Below are 26,785 nucleotides of genomic sequence, written 5' to 3' on the forward strand. Positions count from 1 at the left end.
AACGAATGATTTCGATTTTAAGATTTTTTTTAAATTGTTGAAATTGAAATTTTGGCTATTAAAAATTTTGAAATTTTGTGACAAACATTATGGAATTAGTTTTCAAAATTTCAAAGTACCCCGAGTAAAAAATGAATTCCGCCGCACCACCGATGTACCGCGTCCGCACCATGATCAACACTTCTAAGCTGCCGCACCACCGCTGCACCACGTCCGCCCCATATTAAAAACTTCGAAACCGCTGCACCACATCCGCACCATTTCATTTTGAATGAAAAATTCGGTGCACCACCGCCGCGGCGCTCCACACTACGTCTGCACCATATCAAAAATTCTATTCTTGTACTTATACAAATGTTTGAATCATCTTCGATGTTATTTTGACTTAAGCAACAAATTGCCAGTTCGTACAAACATGACTTAGTGGTCGAGTGGTTGGACTTCTAATTGAAAGTGCTCTGGATACTCGGGTTCGAATTTCCTTCTCGTCGGAAGTTTTTTTTTTTATTTTTCAATAATCCAAAATTATGTTTCATGGTGCACATAATTTTTCATTCAAAATGAAATGGTGCGGACGTGATGCAACCGTGTTGCGGCGGTGCACCGCCAAACGGCGGCGATGGTGCGGTGTTCAAGATTTTTTAAATATTTTTCTTTAAAAATTCAATTTCTATTTTAACTCGGGACATACGCAATCCAGTGCGACCAATTATTACCCCTAAGTAATTTAATCATTCTCACTCTCAAGACGTTGATATCATATCGAATTGTGTTCACTTCGTCTGTAATCGCGGTTTAGTAATATTTTTTATCAAACAATTCTCGTTGAGCAGGCTTAGTTTAACCAAGTCGGTCTTATGCAACGGTTCTAAAAAAATATATATAAATTCAATCGCTTCGCGATGTTCGTGAAATTATTAACATGTGCTGTGTTTTTCGCGCTTCTTTTCAAAAATTCAAACACCGCTCATGTAAGAGTTAAACGCATAGTTGGCGGTAAGGTAGCTCCACCACCTACCCCCGATGATCCGGTTGTATTTAGTCGAAAGTATAATCGGGCTGCTCGCGTTGAAGGTTTTCGCAATCCTGACACTGGAATTTATTCATTTCTTGGAATACGTTTCGCCGATCCTCCAATCGGAACAAACCGATTTACCCGACCGCGATATCGTCGATTACAAGGTGACATCAATGCAACAGCTTTTGGACCTCCTTGTCCACAACCACATCCGCGAAATCCAAATTATGTAGTTGGAAATGAAGATTGTCTGCTGCTTAATATCTACACTCCACAAATGCCTGACGAAACTACCGGTCTTCCGGTGTATTTGTGGATTCATCCGGGAGGTTTTCGTTATGGTTCCGCCGCTCAGTATGACGCAATGCCTGTGGCTCAAGAAAAAGTCATATTTGTTCCGGTTCAATATAGACTAGGAACATTGGGAATTATTGGAGATGGTACGAAGGAATTCGATGGAAATTTGGCAATGTTCGATATGACTGCTGCCTTGAGATGGGTCACAGAGTATATTTCGTTTTTTGGTGGAGATCCAAAGCAGATTAAAGTCATCGGACATGGTTCGGGAGCAACTAGTGCAATGTATTTGTCAATGTCTAAATTGCCAAAAAGTGGTTCAATAAGTGGAGTTGTTGCGATGTCTGGGTCTGCTTTGTCGGAATATGCTCATGATGATGAACCAGTTCAGTCGGCGGAGGAAATTGCTCGTATAAATGGATGCACAACAACAAATGAAACTGAAATTGTGGAATGTCTTAGAAGTGTAAGTTAAACTTTATTTAATTGACTTATGTAAAGAAATGAATCATGGAGGAATTTGAGGGGAAACATTTTTGAAAATCAGATTACTTTGATGAATTGAGTTTTTTTTTCGAACGCGAGAATTGGGTATTTCCGATCACTGATTACGAATTTTTCTTCACAAAATTGAAACCAGTTTTTTTTGTGGGTTTCAAAAGTTTAAACATTTAATTCGCCAAAGTGTGTTACCTGTTACATACAATGCTTAAGAGCTTACTGCTTAAGAAAAAAATTCTGTTCACTTACAATGTAATGCTAAACTAAGATTCAAATATAAAAAGTAACACGCTATTCGTGTGATTTCAGAATAAAACTTGGTTGAGTAAGGTTAATGTTTAGAGGGTAATCATCAACAAGTCGCTTGACGTGATCAATAAGCCGGCTTCAGTGCGTATTAAAAAAAACTTACTTTTTGCAATCACGCAACTTACTGCTCAAGTTAAGACGCCAGTCTATGCTGTCAATTTTACTGTATTAATATCACTATTTCAAGTAAACCACTCCACAGATTATTATCAACTGGGCATTTAACTTTCTATTTGGGAGTGTCTCCTTCTTAAAATATCGGGATTAGAGGGGATAGTATATATTCTTTTTGGTGTTTTTGGACTTCATGCGGAAGTGATTTTAGCGCTGATCTATGTTATCATGAGATGCATGGAGAAAACAGACCACATAGAATTAAAGGAGCCCATAGACAACACACTTGTGTGCACACCGAAACGACAAAATCAAAACTTTTTGATTTTGTTTGTGTGGGTGTCATGATCGGTGTGCCGTCTGTGGTGCGGTGTACACACAAATGTGCTCACAAGTGTGCACACAAGTGTCTTGTCTATGGGCCGCTTAAGTGTATCACACCTTAATTTAAGCAGATTTCTGCATGGTTTTTTGCTAAGATGACTTTCACCTTAAATTAAGATGACAAGTCACATTAATTTCTCACTGTTGGGAATGAGTATGATAAACTGCAAGAAAGGCTAAAGTGTGACTATTATTTTAAAATTTTTATTTTTTGTCGGTATTTTTAAGATGAACATTCACATTAAAATAAGATGAAGTTCACATTAAATTTAACTGAAAGTGAAATCACCTTACTTTAAGGTGGCGAAATTTAATGTGCGCATCTTATTTTAAGGTGTGATTGTAAAGAAGAAGCTTCTGCGGTGGGAGGTTCTTTGACACGTTTTTAGACAATTTCTGTTTAAGGGTCGAACTATTATATCCACTGATGGGCGATTCCGTGTAAAAAACTGTTTTTTTACATTTTTTGTATAAAAAACTGTAAAAAATGGTAAATAATGTGTAAGAAATGTAAAAAACGTAAAAAATGGTATATCACGGTAAAAAACGGTAAAAAACTAAAAAACGCATTCATTTTGACAGCTTGCCATTCGAATTACATACATAATTTTTTGTATAGAACACCTGATTTTGCGGCATTGAATTCTAATTAATGATTATAAATCATAATTAAAATATCAATCATTAATTATCTGTTTTTTCTAGGACCCAAATGAGATAATTTCACAAATAATCTCATGTAAAAGACATTTCCTTTACGATTTGACATTCAATATGAACTAATTTGTAAAATTATCTCATTTTTGCTCTAGTGAAAACATACTGTAAGGTTCCAGTTCCACAAACAATAAACTTTGAAGTGTTGAATTTTGTGCTCCTCAAATCCAATACAACATTTTTTGCAAACCTTTTAGAAAATGGATTATGCTCTCTCTTTATATTAGATATTTGTGTCCATTTTTCTGCAGCAAAATTCTGACAAATTATCAAATAACTTTAACTTTCTTTTAAGAAACTTGTCAGGAAAGAGCATTGAAGAATGTCATAATTTTAAGCAAAAAAGTGGACTAATTGAAAAATGTGATGTTTTAAAAACCACGAATGAAATAAAACGCTGTAGGCTTTCCATCAAAACAAATTGCCCAAAATTTAAATCTGCTGAAGTTCCATTAACATTTAAAGGTCCAGGAAATTAATTCACATTAATTTTAATGAATTTAATGAAATTAAAAAAGTAACCATCGTACAAAAATTGTAGTGTTTTTCTTTTCCTCATAATAGTTGAAAAAAAGCATAAAAATCTATTTGTTTTGGTTTTCTAAGGCAATTTAATTTTTTACCATTTCTTACATGTAATTTTGAAGTTTTTTACATCGAGTTTTTTACATGTAAAAAACCATGTAAACTCGATGTAAAAACTGGCACTACACTGGTTATATCTTGTTGAACTGTATTTCCAGGTACTTACAGTATTTTTTAAAGAAAAATATTTTCGTTCGTTTGGATGAAAGGTTAATCTTGATATTAATGCAGTTCCTTGCTCTGGAATTCCCGGAATGTCTGAAACATACCAGTTCCTATTTAGCCGTTTTGATTTTATTATTTGAACTTATATAAGAAAAACTAAAATGCACTTTTATTGCAATAGCTTTGAATGTTACGTATACAAAGAAAATCGTTAGAGCCGTTTTTGAATAATTTGCTGTTTTTTAATTTTGGTATCAATTCTGAAATTTATCTTTTCTTAAAAAAAAACACCCTTTCACACAGAATAATATGAAAAAACAGCCGTACACTCATTTTTACTTGCGATATAGGTACTATAGGGCAAGTTTAGGATTCGGAAAAGAAATCGAACCTGAAGATGATGAAGAATGCCAAAAAAGTGGGTCCGGCAATTCTGTCTGTTTGTCTGTCTGTCTGTCTGTCCTTGAGCTACCGCCTAAACTAATGGAGCGATTTTCTTCAAATTTTGTAGTCAACAGTTTTGGGTGTGACAAATTAAAATTTTTTTTTTTGGACCAAAACTAACGGAAATAGAAAAGTTAATTTTTTTCAAAAACGGTTCTAACGATTTTGATTAAAATTGTTGTGTGTAGTTTAGCATATAAACGCTTCCTTTGGAAATACAAAAAATATTTTTTGTACCGTTATTAACGGTGCCTGCCATAGACGGTTTTTTTTTTTTTAATTTATGAATTTCTCGTTAACGATAAAACAGATTTTGACCAAAATTTTTATACGGAAACAATCATTATTCAAAAATTTTAAAAATTTTTTCAAATCACAGATTTTTGGATTTTTAAAAAACTTTTCAAAAATTTTTTTTTTTGAAAAATCAATTTTTTGGAAACGGGTTGCTGAAAAATTTTCAAATTCCGATTTTGTGTGTAAATTAATTATTCCTTCAAAATGGCAAACTAACTTTTTTTTTTTGAAAAATGTTAGAAAATTTTTATATAAAAAATTTTTTTTTTTAAACAGCTCTAACGATTTTTGACAATTTTTTTCTAAAAATTTCTTTGTATACAAGAAATAAAATGGCATACTTAGTTTTTTTGTAAAAGATCATTTAAAACGGTATTTTTTAATTTATGAAAACAGATTTTATTTTTTTTTGCACCACTTATGAAATTCCGTGAAAATATCAAATTTTAAATTTTCCCTTATTTTGTTCAATGAAAAGCTTTAACATTAGAGTAACTTTTTGCATAATAGCAAGTACGTGCCACCAGAGTCGTGCAATTTATTTTATATAGACTTTTTTGATCCTTGATTCTCATTCCAAACCCAAACTTTATTCTTTCTAATTTAAGTGAGGGTACATTTTTTTAACTTGTTGATTTTTATACATTTTTGCTTGAAAAAATTGTATTTTTCAAACTTGATTTTATGACGTATGTTTTTTAACTAAAATGTTTTATGGGGATAGTACGATAACTAAGGCGGTGAAAATTAGTAACAGATTCTTGTAAAAGAATCAAATACAAGTATTTTTTACTATGGGAGGGGGGGTCTATCTCCCCCCGTTTAGGAGGGATTGGAAATATACTAAGTCTGAATTTATATTTATTATTATCAAAAAAAAAATGAAATTAACATATAGGTGTATAAATTCATTATTATTTCTTTCAGAAAAGTTTCGAGGAAATTGTTAAGAAGGATTCCGAAGTCCAAACGGAACGTCTTTACGGACGTGCAATGATCAAAGGACTATCCGGAAGTGTTGGCTTCAGTCCCCACGTTGAGCAAAATGACGATAATAGAGGTCTTCCAGGTCTTATCACAGCTCAACCAAGAGATTCCATGGCAAATGGAAATTTTTCCAATATCCCACTTTTGATTGGTGTAGCCAAACAAGAAACTGGAAATGCAATTACGCCAAAAATTATCAACGATGGTTGGGGATCCGCTAATGATCTTTTAAATTCACTTCTAGAACCATTACAAGGTTTAAAAGGTTTCCTACGAGTTGATAACATAACTGGAATTGTTACAAATACGGTATTACCAGGAGTGCAAGGACTAACTTTAGGCTTAAATGATGTTTTAAAAGTTCCAGAATCATTAAATGCCTTACAAATTCTAACAAAGGTGAGATAAAATCTATTTTTTTTTAACAAAGTTTTTAACATTTTTTTGGATTTAAGGTGATTGATTCGACAACTGACGCTTTGTTCAATTTACCAGCAGTTTTGACTGCTCAAAACTGGGGAAAAACTGCATCAGCATTTCTCTACAGCTTTGAGTACAAAGGATCAACTTCGAAAGGTGTCAATTTCTTACGTGGTCTTCCAATAGTTTCTGCCGATGAACCTGACAAAGAAGATGACTATGTAGCCCACGGAGATGAATTGGGCTACATGTTTGATGTGAATGATATTGAAGGAAATCCACTGCCTGAAACACGCCTAACCAAACCAGAAGATCTTAAAGTTCGAAAGAATCTAATTTCACTGTTAGTTAATTTTGCCAAACCGAAGAATGCCGATGGTAACTTAAAGAGCCTCTTTAAGAGCGTTTCGTCAAGTGGCGAAGGAATGCCTTTTATAAAAATTGACTCAGATTTGGAATTTTCAAGTGATTTTCGAGCTTGTGAACTATTACTTTGGGGAGCTAAGTTATCTCCAACACCAGCAACTTCTTGTCAAGGCTTTGCTGATTCACTGGGAGCTGTGACGGGTATTGTGAACAATGTTACCAATGTCTTGACGAATACCTTAGGCTTGGGCTCCGATACCAACACGAATCCCCTTTCAAATGTTCTAAACTTAGGTGGAAATAGTGGCAGCGATAACAGGAACAATGCGAACAATCAACAGAATAGACCAACTGGTGGAAATAGTGGCAACAGAAATACTGCTAATAGTCAGCAGCAACCTTCACTTCTTGGATTGAATTTAGGTGGAAACAATAGCAACAAAAATAATGAAAATAGTCAAGAAAAACCTTCCGGTCTTGGAGGTTTGTTTGGTTAACGAAAAAATGAAAAAAAATCTACAACTGTTTGAAAAAATTGACGAAATAAATTTTGCATTTGTATTTGAATTGTTTCTTGAGTCACCGAAAGATTAGGCTGTGTCAACTTCTTTCATTTTTAGGAATTTTCCCAGGAAATTTCTAGATACCCGATACCCGTCCGCAGCACTTTTTGATAGCCGCACCTACGCTGCACCACGTCCGCAACGTTTCATTTTGAAAAAATGACCACCGCCACCGCACCACGACTGCACCACGTCCGCACCATTTTATTTTGAATGAAAAAAAATTCTATTCTCGTACTTATACAATTGTTTGAGTCGTCTTCAAAAATATTTTGACTTAAGTAACAAATTGCCAGTTTGTACAAACATGACTTGGTGGTCAAGTGGTTAAAGCATTGGATTTCTAATTGAAAATTCCCCTGGATACTCGGGTTCGAATCTACTGCTCGTCGGTAGTTTTTTTTTATTTTTCAATAGGTAATCCAAAATTTTGTATCATGGTGCGACGAATTTTTCATACAAAATGAAATGGTGCAAACGTGGTGCGCCGAAATTTTCCACCATACGGCGGTGGTGCAGCTGTGGTGCAATGGTCAAGATTTTTGTTATTTCTTTAAAAAATCAATTTCTATTTTTACTCGGGTACTAGTCAAGTTTTCAGAAGAAGTATTGGCTTCTTTGTCACCACCCTGCAGAAATCAACGAACAAAAAAGTAAAAAACAATCTTCCAGAACCATTCGAGAGTCTATAATTTAGACTTATTGCACGATTGCACCACTAATCTATGTGGACTCTGCTCTGCGCCAGCCTATTGCCTTCTCCGGTGACAATGCCAACATCGTTCGTTCCGCAATTATATGCTATGGCAAGCTGTGCCTATAAAACAACACTTATAATGTTGTTCCGCTCCAGGGTGGACACGATCACATATACTCGCATTTCATGTGTTCGAATTTCCTTACAGAACCAGCGCAATAGTAACTTCCCCTCCAACATTCGACTCTCTCAGTCTCCATGCAAGCTCCAACAAATTGCTTATAAACTCCAGCTAAAGCCTCTGCCTCCACCATCGACCGCAAATCTATCTACAAAAACAACAACAAAATAAGCAAAAAAAAATGCTAAAACCACACCGAATGTGTCTGAGTCTGGTGTTGTATAGCAGGTTGCTCTTTTGCTGTCTGTTCCACAACCAATCCCTACCATTATTGTTATTAATTTGTAATTTTGCAATCCATTTGTGGTGCACCATCATCCATCTGGATGCATATAGCGAATATAGCGATATTCCAGCGTGCAATCGCTCGCGCCAAACGAATCCATAACCTAAAACTAAAATATTGCGCACAGAACTCTTAACTCTTAAGCTCCATAAATTACGGGTCCCGTCCGTCGTCCGTCGTCGTGGTATAGTTGTGGTGGTCGTCCCAATGATTCTATGATGGTGCTGTTGGCTGGCTGGCTGATGCTGCTCTGATGTACATTTAGAGCTAGAGAGTTGCACTCTGGTACAAATAATATAATGCCATGGATTTGGTAGAATGGCGCTCTACTGGCAAAAAAAAATATAATAATTTTTGCAAAGACAAAACAATCCAAGCGATACACACACAACAAAAACAAAACGAAACAAAAAATCATATAAAAAAAAATCTAAAAGACAGACGAACGCAAATAAATAATAATATTAATAAATTTTCGCGCCAAAACGTGACTCGAGTAAGAGATTCAATTCGATGTGTGACTTTATATGGTTGCCACTTTCAGGAAATTAAATATATACAAAGCTCAAATATATGATAGAGGCAGAGTAAGAGTGAATCATTCACTGTTTTGAAAAAATGCATATAACTCAACATCTCGGGAATGACTTTATGGTTACAAGTTTGTTTGTTCCATCATAACTTTTAAACGCCACGACGCAATTCGACAAATGAGGTATTGTTGGAAGCGTCTTGCCTGTCCCTTGATTATAGGCATTTTAATTTGAATATGGCGCCCTCTGGTGGCAAAATTTAAACATTAATCTAATTTGAGAACTCCCTGGCCATTCTAAATATAACTGAGGTCTCTATACTTAGGGTATTTCATATTTCAATCAGCAGGGCCAAATGATTCTAAATTTCTGTGATCGGGAAACGGTGGTATCATGGTGAAAAGTCGCAAACAAAATACCAAAGTGGCAACCATTAATATTTGTGTGTGGTGTTTGAACCGGGACCCCCACAATTATAATTTATTATTGAGAGCATTAATGTTCATGGTATAAATTTATTATATGGAAAATAGTTGTAGCTACATATCGCCGCCGCCCCCCGGGGTGGATAAGCGCGTGAAGAGAAAACGCATTTAAATTCGTATTGCAGGGGATCCAAGTCCAAGCTGGAGCTGGAGCAATGCATCCTTATTCTAGGATTAGGGTTATTTTTGTTGGAAACGAAGTTGGTAATTGAGGTATATCTCAGGACATATAGACAATTAGTTGGGGTTGGGGACACAAAATGCGGTCTAGTGAATTGAAGGATACCCAAACCAACACGTTCGTTGCCTGTGGTCATTGTGCGGTCTTTCGATTAGGTGGCTTGAACTTCCTCATCGTCATCATCATCCATAGTCAGTCGCTTAGGGCCTTCGGGCGCTTTTAATTGACTTATGAATATGTATTGATCTGTGTGTTTGTGTGTGTGTATGTGTGAGTGTGCAAGTGCATGTTGTGTGCAGTGTGCACGCATTCTTAATTATCGAAATTAATCAATTCCGAAGATAATTTATGTAATAATTTGCAGATAGGCTGACAGTTGTTATATGCAGTTGTGGTTGAATGTATGTATATTTGTATGTGCACTCGTATGCGACAAACATTTACACATCCTCTGTGCTCCCTATTATTTAATGACATTCATGAAAACTCATCTATATGGATGCCATTTGGGGTAGCTCCAATTGCATTTATAGAATTTTGGGGGAGGTTCTCTCTCTCTCTGCCATTGATGTCTTTTTTTGTGCCCTCGGGGAGAATAAGCCATAAATTGCCCAAGATGAGAATGTCACAGTCACATTTTCTCTGCTTTTGTATCTAAACGAGCACATAGATATCGATGTGTGTGTGTGTGTGTGTATTATTAGATTTCGCTAAAAGGCTTTTAAGAGCTGCATTAGTTACATATTTTGTATTTTGTTAAAGGTACAAACAACATTCATTCCAGGAATCAAGCTATAATTATAAATTATTTCTTAGGATACTTAGTTGCTTTTGAAGGTTCATTGGATTGCAAGTAAGAGATAATTGGTTATAATTTATTAGACATTTCATTAAGATATTTCGATTAAGTAAGCTTTGTAAGTGTAAGAATTCTGTGGAAATTATAAATTTTATTAATTTAATGCTCTTTGTACCAGAGTCCAATAATTAAGATTAAGATTGTAGTTGAAGTTTTTTTTTTGTTTTATAGGTGCTGAATCAATTTACCAAAAATCAGTTAAAATTTGTTCATGTTTTTAGAAAGCAAATATAAAGTAATTTAGTACGAATATGATATATGGGTACATTAGGGTGGGTCAAAACAAATTGAAATTCTTTTTTTTTTTTTTATACCTACTCTTAAAAACCGATTTCTAGACACCTCTAGAACATACATACTCACCAATATGAGCTTTTCATATTAATGGGAAGGTCCTCCGCTTCGAGATTATCCATTTTTACATCAATCTTATACTAAAAAGGAGCAAATTTCCTTTCATATTCTTTTAGGAAATTGAACGCTCTACAAAAAAGGACTTGTAGACTTTTTTCGTTTATCTAATCGTTTTAAAGATATTTGAGGTCCAGCAATTGAGAAAATCTTTAAAAATTCGTTTTATGTTCTTAATTTTGTATCAAATTGAAAAATTATAATAGATAATCAAACAGGCAAGACATATTCTTTTAGGAAACAGATTGCTCCACAAAAAAGATCTTGGATAAAAAAGATTATACAAACATTTTTGACTTCAAAATTTTCTAATTCACTGAAAAGTCATTATTATCAAATAAACAAGATATATTTTTGTAGACTCTTAAACGTTCTGAAAAAAAGGCTCTACCATTAAATTGATTGTTTAAACCATTTAGAAGATATTCGTAGTTTCCGTCAGTTCTATTTTTTATTTCGATGACAAATTGAACGTTTATCCTTAAGTAGTTCTTAGACTTTACGAGTATACTCAATGAGGGTTCAATTGTATCAAAGGATCAATTCAAAGGATCAAATCAAAGGCTCAATTACAGATTTGACTGTCTCTTAACAAAAAAAAAATCATGTGTGCAATTCACACGTGGTTGAAGTGAAACCTTAAAAATCATTTAAAAAAAATCGAAAAAATATAACTTTTTTTTATTCCATCACTTTTTTTATAATCATATTATGACAACCTACAATAAATTTAATACCATCTGAAAGCTTATTGTTTCAGCTCAAAATATTTATATCGACCATGTCTATACAACATCTACAAAAAGAGCTAGAATTTTTTTAACCCAATTAATTTTTCAAAAAAAAAAGCAAAACAATCAATCTCTTTTCTCTTTCAACGCCATTAAATCCATTTTTTAAAAGACAACCTTTAATAAATTTTATATCATTATTATTTCACCTTTTATATGACGCTTCAATCATATTTCTACCATGCCTACAAAAAAAGTTAGAATTTTTTAAAGCCAACCATGTCGAAATTTCAAGCTGAGATAACGGTACTTCCTCTACTGCTGGCTGGTCATCGGCAACAAATCTTCACAGGTTTTTTGAGGTATTTTTCAAGTTTTTCAATTTAAGATTATATAACTTGTAGAGCACTAACTGTTATGTGTGATATATTAAATAATAAAAATTAATAATGTTATGTGCTCTAGATCAAAAGATATAACGTGTTTAGAAAAAGAACATCTTTTCACCGTTATCTCAGAATTTTGAATATGAAATTAATTAAAATTTTGCACAATCATAATTTATTTAATTACCTATCTACTGTATAAATTTCATTCATCTATCTATTAAAACAAGAAAGTTATGATCAATTGATTTTGCGTGTCGCTTTTTCGTTTCATCTTGTTTCAAATCACTTAAGAAGTTTTCACTTCAAAAACACCCTTTTAACCAAAATGTTTTTATGAAAACTCTGTAGGTACATATTATTCCTTTCTATCCTAAATGCAAAGTTTATACAAAATTTCACTTTTTATTTTTTTTTTGACTTAGAAACACTCCTTTAACCATGATTTACTTATAAACACCTTTGGTTCTTGTTTCTCAAAAGCACATATTTGTCGAATTTCAACAGGGTACTACTTATTTTTCCAATATACCTACCCACATTTTCTCTACACTTAAAAAAAAAAAATTTCACACCAAAAAAATGTATAGACTTATTTCATTCGTAGTTCCCATTATCGTAAAGACAACATTTTTAAAAAAATGTTCGATAGTTTTTATGGTATTTTTCTGAATTTTATCATTTCTTCAAAAAAAAAAAAAATCGTTACTCAGATAATTTTGTAGATTCTTTAGATACGCACATAGTTCTTATAACAAAAGAAACGTTTTCTGTTCATTTCTAGATTTCCAAATAAATGAAAAAGTGTTATGGCTTTGTGGTGAAAATAAATAAAATAAATCAACAAAATATTATTAAATTATAATATAATAAATTGGAAACAGAAAATATTTTTCTTATTTCTTATGATTTTTTTTTTTTTAATTTTATACTATTTGAGCTTTCATTTCATCATAAGAGACGCAATAACTAAATTTCACCTATCAAAAACCTAAAACCAAAACCAATAATAAATTCTATTCTCTTTATTTGACTAAAAAATATCTTCTGAAATTTTGTGTTAAAATGTAATTTGATTTATTTAAAATTTAATTGATTGAAATAAAAGTTATTCCAATTGGAATACAAAATTTTCCATCTCAAATAAAATATTCTTATTGTATATGAAAAACAAAACAAAAATTTTCCATATAAAATATTCATTCATAATCTAAAGTGTTACACAGAGCTATACCATTATGCCTTAAAACCACAACTTTCATTATATCCATGACATTTTGTTATCATTTCATTGCACTCTCTTGGACAACTATCATCTGCAGATTCTACTCTATACACTCTCAACACCATGAGGCCTATTAGAAATGTCATCAGTCACTCTTATTCTATGTTTAGTAATAAAATTCTCTCTCTCTGATAAACTTTACCTTGAAGCTATAAAAGACCTCCACCCACCTTCATTATCTACCAACTTTAACTTCATCTAAAACCAACAAAGCTGAGAAAATATTTCCAGAAATCTATAACCCACACACAGATAAATATACCCTTCTACTGTGTTAATGTTCCAAATTGTTCAGTTCGGTTTTAGGAAATCTCAGCATGTCCATTCGTTACGGACATAAAACCACAAATCCCAAAACGAATTGCAGTGATTTTCCAATTTGCAGCCTGCAATTTCAACTTATCAATCCGACACTCGCACACAAAACCCTCATAATTCAAGTGATTCAATATTCAAGTGTGGATTATATGCGACCTAATAATATTCCTCCTGCTCTGTATAATAGAAGTTTTGAAACCCTTAATCGATATTTATATATTCGTATACACAATTCCGACCGTTACCACCCTCTCTTATTTTCATATCGAAAAAGGATATCAAATTCTCACATATAAATGTATGCTATCCCCTTGAAAAATTCCAAATGCAAAAGTCATTTAAATGATTTTATCGAATACACACATCGACAATGACAAATGCAAACAGCCATGAGGGTTCAATTGTATCGCTATCGACTATAATTCCACGAAGAAGAAGAAGGTCCTTGATGGTACTATAAGGAAGGAGGATAGATACAACTTCCTTCATGTTTCTTCATCATATCAAAACTCAAATCCATAATTCCAGTCAAAAGGAAAAAAAAAGAAACAACTTTTTCAACAACAAAAACGACAAAAAAAAAATCAAAATCCGTTTTTATGTTACTTCGACACAGGATAGTAACTGTAAAAACCATAGAGAGAGTCCCAAATGACTATTAAGTGGCCCAGTTTCCTTGCAAACCCTAAACATTTACCCCCGCACACAACACGATTTCTGCTATGTGTGGAAACCTAATCATTTCGAGCACGTGTCAATAATAGTGAATAGTGGGCGGGCTATATAGCTGCAATGAAGAAAGGTATACAATAAGACTCGAAGGAATTCACCACATTCGATTGAGAAATTTGCTGCATTTATGACTTTCACGTAGCATTTTTTGGTTTAGTTGCAACCAACCAAACCAATATAAAATATACTGAGGGAGATGCGAGCAGAACTGACATTCACTTGACGCCTACATCATGTCCAGCACAGAATTCCCAAATTGGATTTTGGGTGTGAAAAATGATGTTCCTTCAGGAGAATATACAAAAAAAAAAAAACTATAGGAAATAAGAACGAACAACGATGAACACAATGCAACAAATCACCCTTAACTCGCACCGTAGAGCAAAAACCAAACCAAGGATCATCCATTTCGAAACGAACCCCAAACAAAATAACACAAAAAAAAAAGAAAAGTATTGAGGGAATTTTTGCAAAACTCAACATTTTTCCATGAACGCGCGTATTTTATCGTTCTAATCAAGAGCAACCCCTGTCCGAAAGAGGACCAAGGATAAGGATGAGATCCGATTTATCTACTATAGACTATACTATATGGGGGATGACCGATGTCCGTTTTGTTGCCATATTGTACCATCGAGCAAAGGGGTCGATGGTAGTAATAGGATTTTTTGCCTTTTGTTGCAACGAACTGTGCATTTCAATAGGATTTTTACAGGGTTGAATTCAGAACAATTAAAATTTGAAAACATTTTAGGGCGCTAGAAATATTAATATCTTAAAAAGAAAGATAGAAGATCAAAAAAGATAAAGTAGATCTTGAAATAGCATCTGGATATTGAAACAGAAAATAAACGTAGTAAAACTTAGTAAAGAATATTATTTGTTTTGAAAGCGGACTTTTGCCAACAAAAGTGAAAATTTTTAATTTTAAGATATCAGTTAATTTTTTTTACACTCTGGTGTCATCTACCATGAAGTTGCTCATGATAAAATAGGGAAAAATGCTCAATATGTAGATTTATAAATTAACCATTTTTTAAACAAAAGAGCTGAGAAACAAACTTTATTTTGTTTTACTTTTTAAAAATTGTTATTGTTCTTCGCATAAATATTATACAGTCAGTTAGTATAGAGAGCTCTAACACCGATGAGGCACATCAACGTAGAAAACAAACATCAAAGGAGTACACCACATTATCGTTTTGGCAAATTGGAAGGTAATGTCCAAGGACAGACATTCTAGAAATATCCATGTAAAGATCGTATTTCAAAAGATTGTCGAAGAGAGTGTTTTGCTAACATTAGAACATCCAATTTTTTTAATTTAAAATTATTATTTTGGGAATAAATTCTATAAATGGATCCGAATCTCGAGTCGAAATGGCAGTCAGCTGCCGGCTGTCTAAACCGGGCAAAAGTGCAACAAAAATATGGCGTATACATTTTGGGATGCGCATGATATATTATTCATTGACTACCAATCTATAATGAAAAGAGCAAGAACCAAAATGTTCATCAGCGAGTACTACATGTGGTTGTTGTTGCGGATTAAGTATGAAGTTGCAAACATTTGTTGCCATTCGTAAAAAAAATCCTGGACGCCATGTCCAAATTACTTTTAAAGGGCTTAGAGTTGCTTCGGGACCTACACTATTCTCAAGATCTCACCAAATTTTTCATTCTAAAATTGACTGTTTCCTTAATGGAAATAAAAATAAGTTACAAATTCAATCCTAAGTGGGCTTTAGGTCTGGTTTATAATTTTTTCTATCTTGTCTCCGACGTTTCGACCGTTTTTACAGTCTTCTTCAGGGAGAGTATTCTCTATTCTATCTTCTAATTTTAAGAATTTAATCTTAAAAATGTTAAGGTTTTGTTTGTTTTGGTTGGTTTTTATTTTTAAATATTTTAAAACTTCAAAAAATTCGAAGTCTTGAAAAAGACGTTTCAAATCATCGAAATTTCGATACTCTCCCTGAAGAAGACTGTAAACACGGTCGAAACGTCGGAGACAAGATAGAAAAAATTATAAACCAGACCAAAAGCCCACTTAGGATTGAATTTGTATTCAAAAATAAGGTCACGAAAATAGGAATTATTAAAAATAAGTTAGCAAATTAAACGTTTAAAACAAAATTAGGTCTTGGCTTTGGGGCTTGTATGTCCGTCGTGCCAGTACAAACTTTCAAAAGGAATTCGTAAGTTGAGATGAGAATGAATTTTTGTGTGTTGTAGTCACATTTGGTGTCGTGGTAGGACGTTAAAGATGATTAGGAGAATTAATAATAATTAAATGAATAAAGAAATAAAAATAATTCAGAATTTAATTTTAACAGTAAACCAATAATAAAAACCGATATTTCAAATCATCCTATTTGTGTCAACTTTATTTAGTAAATTTTCGGTTTATTCCAATTGCTCAAAGGAATAAGGTTTCTTACGATAATTTCGATTTGTTAAAGATTTATTTCTCTAGGAAGCCACCATTTTGTCAAAAATCGAAATGTTGACTATTCCATTGATCATTACCTGTATTCATCCATCCAAAAAATGAATCTTTTACTTTTTTATGTCTGATAAATTGGATTAGAGATATTTTCTCACCTTTTGACAACTTATTTTGGAGGTTCTCTAGGCGATCTAGTAACTATAGGAACAATGGAACCCAATATTTGTGTAATGTTTTTGTTAAATAAAAAGTCTTTTCGAAAGAAATTGACAAAAGAACACGTTTTTTCGAACTGAGATCGAAAATATTTCAGCAGAAGATATTATTGTAAGAATGGCAATTTACGTTTCTAATTGTATTTTCAATAAACAAACCTTTTAAAATTGAAAAAACCTATAATTTTGTGCGAAGTGGACGAATTTTTGAAGTTATACTTCTTTTTCGGTTGGGATATGAAAATTTACTTTTTAAAAAGAAATGTCAAAGTAGAGCTATCAATCCATTGGCGTAGCTACCGCTGTATCAGCTGTATCCATGTAACAGGGCCCCCTAGATATAGGGGCCCCCAAAAAATTGAGTATTAAACATTTTTTGATTATGATAACCATTTTTTGTACATGTGCCTTTGGGATAGTTTTTTTTTCCTTTGTATCTAGATCAACGAAACGAATGTAAAAATGCTAGTATCGATTTTTGTGTTTGAAAATATAGATCCTGTTTCCAAAGTCCCTCAACAAAATGACTTAGGTCCATTTTCTTCACTCGGAGTTGAACAAAACTTGAGAATTTTTATATTAAAAATTCTCAAGTTATGTTCAACTCCGAGTGAAGAAAATGGACCTTAGACATTTAGGCCCAGTTGTACAAATATTTAATCCGTGGTTCAGCAACTTTTATCTTCTGAAATCGGTGGTAAAGTTGCAAATTAGCACTGTTTCAAGGTTTTCAAAAATAAAAGCAGGAAAATAACGAAACGCTTTTTTGATGAGTTGGCAGAAGTAATTAAGTAAGAACTTTAAATGCGGAATCGTGCTTTGAAGTCAAAGTTTACAATTGCCGCCTGGGATATTTCGATGAGTTAAATAAAACAAGGATTTTAGAGCCTTCATGCTTCATGGTCTGAATAGTATGGACCTTAGTACTAGATAAACTGTTTCCGTTTTTGAATGATGTAATACAACAAGGATCAACAAAACTGGTAGAAAAGTAGAATAAATACTCTCCAGTTGTTTCTACGAGGAACAAGTTGCTTTAAAAATGTGCTTAAAATTATTCCGTCAAAGAACTTGCTAAATTATTATGTCACTTAATTTGTTTTCTCTTTTGTGAGTGGATCTAAGAAAAACTAATCTCGGATATTGAATCTAGTTAATTGCTAATTTTTTGTCCAAAAATCAATTTTGTAGATTTAAAAAATGCACTTCCAGTTTGCTCGGCCAGTGGAAATTTTTTTAAAAATACCTGCTGTTTTTAATTTTTTTGTTGTTAATAATAGCTTTCACGGTGCAAAGCCACATTTTGTAGGTAGCTGAACTCTTTTTGAAATATTTAAGGTTTTATAAATAAAAGTAAGCTTTCAAAATACGAAAAAACGCAAAATTTTAAAATTCTTTTTGCTGATTTTGAAGTAATTTAAATTTGTAGAAAAATAATCATGCTTCAAAATCGAGACCCAAATGGAATGCTTAAACCATTTGGGTCTGGGTAACTTTAAATTTCTCCAAAACAGCCCGAAAAACTATACAAAAATGCGTTTGAAAATTTTCCCTTTTGAGCCAATGTTGTTAAGGCTTAAGACTGTGTCCAAGTCTAGGAGACGGAGAGGCCCCCAAAAAAATTTGGATACAGGGCCCCCAAAGGCCTAGCTACGCCACTGTATCTATCGCTTATAATAATTGTAAAAAAGTTTTCTTATGGTATGAATCTACTTAAGTCAATTTCTGTGACTGAGAAGTATAACTTCAATCGCATGTATATTTGTGCAAACACTCTTTTCTTAGAATCAAGATTTATAGTTTAATTGCCATAGAATTGTTTTCTTGATGTCTGTCTTTCCAATTAGTGACCTAAAATTTTGTCAAATTAATATAATTTTTTCATTGGTAAACCAATTTTTTTTTATATGTGCCAACAAGTATTTTTTTTTTTTGCACACCAAATGAATTTTGTTTTCGAAAATTTTGATACCTATAAAATCGAGCCCTATAAAAGGAGCCCCAAAAATTTCAAAAAAAAAAAAAATTATTAAAATACTTGTTACCCGAGAAACAATATGGCATAACACGTTTCTAGGTGAAAACCTCAGTAAGTAATTTTTCTTAATTTGAAATTCAAAATTTAAGTTTTATAAATTTCTTATAAGATTATATTAAAATATTCTTAGTGAAAGTAAAAGTCTTTAATTTTAACAGCAATTTTTTCCATAAGAGCAATTTCGACACAGTCGTGCATTTTATTCCTACCATATTTTTAAAATCCTACCCTGGATTTATCATACTTCGTGCGTGTGTAGGATTGATTGAAACAAAACAAAACACAAACAAAAAATATCGATCACTGGTAAAGGAACAACACAGTTGGAAATGTCATCAATCGTGCGAACGGGTCATTGCTAGCAAACAAAAGGACATTCCGGTGTAATAAACTACAACAACGACCGACGACGCGCTGCTCGACTCGACTTGACAGACGGCTGCACTGGCTCCTATAGAAAATCGAACGAAGCAAAATGTCAATGTGTCGTTCTCGTTGTTCAGATCGTTGCTTGAATTTTACTGAAAAATCCAAACGACCAAAGTTGTGATGGCTATAGAGAAAAGTGGAGGCAGGCACAGTCTCGCAGGACAGCGCCATGATCTGTGTTAATTGTCACCCTTCTATAACCGAGGGTGCATTGGTAGTTATTTTTCCATCCAATATTTTTTTTTTTTCGTTTGTTTGTCAGGACACCATTGTATATTTTTTTTTTTGCATTCATACGATAGACAGGACACACTCATAGATAGAAGATAGAGAGAGGGTGGGCAGATGGCAAGGTAATTTTATCACAATCCCATGGGTCATTGATGATGATGCTGCGTTGTTCGTTCTCGTCCTTGCTCTTGCCTCCGCAACATATAAACTCTATGCTATTCACATCAGGATTCAGGACTCGACTCAACTCGACTATAAAAGGTACTTTGGTATTTTTTCAAAATTTTTCTATTTGTTTTTTTTTTTTTGTTTTGTTTTATGCGATGATGATGCACGGGAATAGGAACTAACAGAGTGCAACCCTCTAAGGGTTTGTTGCAGTTGATGGTGTGTATAATAGTACCTAGCTATCTAGGAGTGCGTCTGCCACTCTATGATGCACAACACATTTGGTGCTCCGACAACCGACAAGGACCAGGACGAGTACGACGACGACACGCTGGCTTTCTCTACTGTTGTTATTTGCTGGTGCTATACAGAGTGGTGGTGGGTTTATATTGCTCTGGTCTCTTTCTCTCTATATCTACAGGCAGGATGATTTATGGTGTCCTTTGATGGCTATAAACTCGATTAAAGTCAGTTTTCTGCTCGATCATATTATCTGGAGGATTTATTGTCATTTCTAGACCCCTCCTGGGACAGAGATATACTCGACGCGATTCCAAGCAAGAGATTTCATATTTCAGCCATATGAAAATGGGAATGAGTTGAAAATGGATATGAGTTCTGGCTGGTGTATATATTCGGCTTCGGGGGGCGAATTCTAGTCGCTCCGCTCGTTTTGTTATTAATGAAGTGCAAATCTGCTATTGTATATTGTATGATTGAGTGAACAAATGAAGTATAGAGAAAATATTATGTATTCTTGTTTTCTATGATGTGCACATTGATGATGGAATATAACATCATGATGGCAATATGGCAACATTTGTGTAGATATTATTACGAGTGTCATTTAAGTCAGGATAAAGAGGCTGTCGGAAAATAATGGTGTAGCTGCATACAACACATAGATATTAATCGCATTGTGAAAAGGAATATCTCAGGACATTTTTATTTGATTGGTTAGATTAAAGCATGTAACGTAGATTTTATGTTAATTTCAATTTTTTCTCATAAAAATCTATCAACACGAAAATAAGCAATCAGCTGCAAAACAAAAACACGAAATAAGTCCAAATCAACTGTTGAAGTTTGGCATTGTTAGAAACCTTTTTAAACACACAATTTTTAAAATTAAGAGTAATATAGCCTTAACATCAATTTTATGGTAGTTATTAGTTCTTGATGATTCTCTTAAGGACCATTATTAAGAATTTTTTCTATCGATTTTGATTAAAATTTGTCTATTAAAGGTGAGGTCATAGTTTTTGAACACTTAGTAGGGTTTCTTTTGGAAGCGGGTCATAATTGGGAGCGGGTCATAATTCTGCTTGTCAAAATTCTGTACGACAAAATTCTGTAGGGTTAAAATACTGTAAGACCCTAATTCTGTACGTCATTATACTGTAAATACAACATGCCTATTATTTTAATCGATGAGTGAGAAAAAAGCCTTTAATTAAATTTTATTTGTTATTTAAAAAAGTGTCTGGAACTCAAATTTTCTACCTCCATGAGTTTTGAGAAAAATATATTTACATATATATATATATATATATATTAGTATATGTTAGGATCTTCTAGTATAGAGAAATTAAAACACCACGAGTTAATAGTTCAAAGTATAATTCAGGAATAGGTTAAGTTTTCATATATACATAGTTTAGCAAAATATAGTATAAGAGTTCAAGTGTTGCCATTTAGTTACTTAAATTTAAGTAGTAATTAAGTAGTGTGTAAGTATTAATTTAATTTGTAATTTCAATTTCATTTATTTTCAATACACCTTCTCAAATTAAATTTGCATACTAAATCCTAGCTTGTTAACAAAATACAAATGTTTTACTTTTCTTAAATTTTTCGTTAATATATCGGCAACCATATTATTTGTTGATATGTATTTTAAGTTAATAAAACCTTTTTCAAAAATGTCTCTTACAAAATGTACTTTGATATCTATATGTTTACTTCTGGCATGGTATACTGGATTCCGAACCAGTTGTTGTGCGCTTAGGTTGTCACCATATAGCGCAATGGGATTTGTAGCAACATATCCAAATCCAATGTCGTTTATGAGGTTGCGCAAGTACAGAAGTTCTTTAGATGCAGAAGAAAGTGCCATGTACTCGGCTTCAGTACTGCTGAGTGCCACAGTAGGTTGTTTTCTGGACTCCCATGAAACTGCGCATCCAGCGAGCATGAACACAAAGCCCGTAAAAGATCGTCTGTCGTTTGAATCTCCACCCCAATCAGCATCAGCGTACCCAACCAATTCAGCAGCAGACTTTCTGAAAATAAGTTTCAAATTTATTGTTTTATTCAAATACCTGAGCAAATGTTTTGCAGCTGTCAAATGCTCTTTATGAGGGTTCGTATTGAACTGCGATAATTTAATCACAGAATGTGATATATCAGGTCGTGTTGTTAGACTTATGAAATTTAACGACCCTATAAGTGATTGAAAAGTCCTTGTATCAACCTTTGCACAGTTTGGACATAATGTGCATTTTTCCAACTTCGATCCCGGATCCAACGGTGTGCTAACTGGCTTACATTCTAGCATTCGAAAATCATCTAAAACCTCTGCAATAAGCTTTGTTTGACCCAGTTTAATCGGACCTCTATCACCTTCTCTTTCAAATTCCATACCCAAAAAATAGTTGATGGGTCCTTTGTCTTCGAGTTTAAACTCCATAGCAAGTTTTAACTTGACCTTGTTTAAGTCTTCTTCCTCCTTAAAAGCGAGAATAATATCGTCTACGTAAACGACCAAAATATTTATAATTCCTTTTTGACCAGATGATGTATAAACGCAATTATCGTAGGAAGATCTCACGAAACCAATTTTTAGCAGGACGCTATTTAGTTTTTGATTCCACTGCCTTCCGGACTGCTTAAGTCCATATAAGGCTTTCACCAGCTTACATACTTTTCTCGGATGTGCTTTGCTCACAAAATGTTCAGGTTGCTCCATATATATGTTTGTATCCAGCTCACTGTTGAGGTACGCAGAAGTTATGTCAATTTGATGTACAAGCAATTTTAACTCTACGGCCAAAGCAATTACTAGCCTTATTGTTGAGTATCTGGTGACTGGAGAGAAAGTTTCAGTAAAATCCTGGCCATATTTTTGACTGCAGCCTTTCGCTACAAGTCTGGCTTTGTACCTCTCAATTTTACCATTCTTGTCTTTTTTAATATTAAAAACCCATTTGGATTTTATAGCCTTACGATATGCTGGCAAATCGACTAGAACCCAGGTTTTATTTTCAGATAACGAACGATATTCAGCTTCCATAGCATTCTGCCACAATTGCGAATCTTTACCACTTAGGGCTTCTTTAACGGTACTCGGTACGTTCTCGCAACTTTTACCAACATTAAGCATAAAGTTCAAAGAATTTGACCTTCGCCTGGGATTTACCTTTTTTCTTGTTATATTTTCTACGTTTCTAACTCTACCACTTCTTAAAATGCTAGGACTAACCTGGTTTTCAATTTCAGTAGACGCCTCTTTAGTACTTGCATTGGAATTCATTTGCAATTCGTCATCCTCACAGTCCTCGAATTCATCATCAACTCCAACAGGAATTTCATTATCAGAAAATTCATATTCTTCTACAGCAGCTTCGCGTTCAAAAGTACCAGCATCTTCGTTAACAACGTGACCAGGAACAACATCTTGTGAAACACCAACAACAACAGCATTTTGTGAAGCACCAACAACAGCAGCATCTTGTGAAGCAGATTTTTCGACGGGTATTTCAATTTCACACACATCTCGAGCATTATCGTCTTGTCCGATAGCATCTTCAAATTCGACGTCATCACCTTCTTCTTTAAAAGATTTAATTTGTGTGAAATTATGATTATCGACCTCATCTTCTCTCGATGATTCAATAAGAACATAATCGGAGTCTGTAACACAGATTTTAGACGGATTTTCAATAAATTTAACATCCCGACTTATATGAATTTTACCCGTTCTGCGTTCATATAATATATAGGCTTTAGCCTCGTCAGAATAACCCACCATTAAACATTCAATGCCTTTTGGGCTAAACTTCGAATTACCTGGTTTCTTATTCAGCATGAATGCTTTACATCCGAAAATCCTCAAATGAGACACGTTTGGTGTAAATCCAAACCAAGCTTCAAATGGTGTTTGAAGTTCCAATAACTTTGTCGGTGATCTGTTCCTCAGATAAACGGATGTGTTTATTGCTTCAGCCCAAAAACCTTGCTTCATATCAGCTGCAATCAGCATACAACGCGCCATCTCCACAAGAGTTCTATTTGCTCTCTCGGCGCACCCGTTTTGCTGTGGAGTATAAGGGGAAGTTAATTGATGTTGAATACCATTATATTTTAAAAAATTGTTAAAATCTTTGTTTACGTATTCCTTCCCGTTATCGCTTCTCAAAATTTTGATTTTGTTACCAGTCTGTTTTTCTGCCATTAACTTAAACGACTTAAAAAAATTCAATGCCTCGCTTTTCTGACGTAAGAAGTACACAAAAATCATGCGAGAGTGATCGTCAATGAAAGTTAAAAAGTATTTTACGCCTCCATTTGATACACTCCTCATGGGTCCACAAATATCGGTGTGGATAATTGAAAGCACAGACTTACTTCTATTTTCCGATAACGCAAATGGTAAAGATGACATTTTTCCCCTCAAGCAGATCTCGCATTTGAGAGCAGCTTTGGTGATATTTTGAGAGCTTACACCTCGAACCATGTTTTTATTGAACAGGTTATGCAAACTTTGTCCATTTAAATGGCCATACCTTTGATGCCACAATGCAAAAACCTTATCCCATCCAGCAACAGTAACAACTTCTCCAGTATCACAGCTAACCCCAGCACCATCAGCAACAACAAGACTTTCAGTATCCAACCTTCCACCATCACCCGCAGCTTCTCCAATTCCCTTATCCAACACAGTACCTCCAGCCTTTGTAGAGCTGGCTGAACAAGCAGCAAGTGCGTTAAATTGCTTTTCTTTAAAAACATAAACGTTGTTGACCTTGATTGCACACAGCAACTCAATAGATGACCGATCAATAATTTCTGCACGCTTATCTAAAAAGACAACTTTATTTCCAGCACTAGTAGCTTTACTCACAGAAATAAAATTCATTTGCAGATCTGGTACAAATAATACATTTTTCAATGTGATCTTTTTATTCGCGAATAAATCTATTTCGCCAATTCCCGCTGAATTAATAAACTTCCCTCCAGCTAGTTCGATTTTTTCTACGTGATCGGTACAGAAAGAAAATTTTTTTCTGTCACAGCACAAGTGACTCGTTGACCCACTGTCTATAATCCATGTATTTTCATCAAATTCTTTCGTACATATAGAATTTAATAATGCAAACGCTGAAGTGACCGCAACACTTGATGAGTGTTTTTGCCTTTCGCAATTTGAAGCCACGTGACCCTGGCGCTTACATCGATAACACCTACCTTTGAAGGGCGCTCTATCTGATAAACCATTCGATTGAGCAGGCTTTTGATATGCAGAATTTTTGTGCGCATATTTATTTTTCTTTTGCTTATTGTGCAAATATAATGCTCTTTCTGATGAAAATTCAGCTGGCTCAGTCTCTCCACGGCGTTGGCCTTCCTCAAGAAGTTTCACCTTCAAAATTTCGACGGATGGTAACTTATCCCGTGACTCGATTGCGATGATGAAATTTTCGTACGCGCTCGGTAAACTGGAAAGTAAGATTATCGCCAGTAGTTCATCTTGTAGCTCGATGTTTAGTTCCTTGATTTTTTCTGCCAAATCGAAGAAAGAATTAATATGAAGCTGAACATTATTACCTTCCATTTTCAATTGTAAAAGTTGCTTGAAAAGTGTGACTTTCCTTGCCGGCCCTGTGGGTTGATGGATTTTTTCCAAACTTTCCCAAGCTTCTGCAGATGTCTTACAATTTTTAATGTAATTTATTTGCGAAGGCTTTACGCACAAAAGTATTGTAGCTAGTGCTTTTTCATCTTTCGTGCACCATAATGTCGATTCCTCTACTTTGTCTGGTTCTGGCTTCACAGAACGCCCAGAGACATAGCTCCATAAATCGTTGTGAATTAGAACGCTTCTCACTAGAATTTTCCACGAATCATAGTTTTGTTCGCTCAATTTCTCGATTTGGTAAATTGAATTTGACATTTTACTTGCAATTAATAAAAAAATATAGAAGTTAGCAAAACGCGGGAAAACGATAGCCCATAACCTTTGTTAGGATCTTCTAGTATAGAGAAATTAAAACACCACGAGTTAATAGTTCAAAGTATAATTCAGGAATAGGTTAAGTTTTCATATACAGGGTGTCCCAAAAGTAATGGATCAAACGAAATATGCAGATAGGCCAACTTTAGGGCTCTCAGAATTTAGTAACTTGTTCATCCCAAATCCTTACGGTTTTCAATTTAATGCAGTTTTTGTGAATTATCGAAAAATCTCGGCTTTGCAACAGTATTTTGCTTCCTCCGGTCATAATTGATTTTTGTTTTTTACAATTCTTTCACTAAAACATTGGTTAATAAGAATAAATAATTATTTAATCAAAATATTTTTTATTTCATACGCCATTTTGCTGCAAATTAATTAACAGTTCCATGTTTTATAAAAACTCAATTACTTAATTTTTTTTCAGAGCAACACACTGCAAAAAATTTGTATGGTGTGACACAGGTTAATTATTTTAAAAACTTGCCGTGTTATTGCACTTTTCAAAAATGTATAAAAGTTTCCAAACTTGAAGTTAGAACAAAAGATATTACAATTTTAATGCAACAAAACAGGCCTTTTCAGAGAAAAATAACAAAGAAAAATAAACACATTTCCTCGACTGTTGTTTGTTTATTTCTTTTTGAATAAAAGCCTCGATTTTTGTTTGTTATTTTGCTCGGAAAACCCCTGTTTTTTTGCATTAAAATTGTAATATCTTTCGTTCTAATTTGAACTTTGGAAATTTTTATACATTTTTGAAAAGTGCAA

The 26,785-nt window shown here is 33.8% G+C and overlaps 1 protein-coding gene across 1 annotated transcript; it reads left to right on the forward strand.

The window, feature by feature from the left end:
• The first annotated feature begins 835 nt into the window (after positions 1-835).
• On the forward strand, positions 836-7,138 carry LOC129911476 (carboxylesterase 5A-like). Its single transcript, XM_055989290.1, has 3 exons — positions 836-1,781; positions 5,759-6,217; positions 6,274-7,138. Exons 1-3 carry the CDS (start codon positions 903-905, stop codon positions 7,099-7,101), a joined length of 2,166 nt encoding a protein of 721 aa, XP_055845265.1. The 5' UTR covers positions 836-902; the 3' UTR covers positions 7,102-7,138.
• The last annotated feature ends 19,647 nt before the right edge of the window (positions 7,139-26,785 follow it).

Source organism: Episyrphus balteatus, chromosome 2 (genome assembly GCF_945859705.1).
Source record: "Episyrphus balteatus chromosome 2, idEpiBalt1.1, whole genome shotgun sequence".
In the NCBI taxonomy this organism is placed as follows: domain Eukaryota; kingdom Metazoa; phylum Arthropoda; class Insecta; order Diptera; family Syrphidae; genus Episyrphus; species Episyrphus balteatus.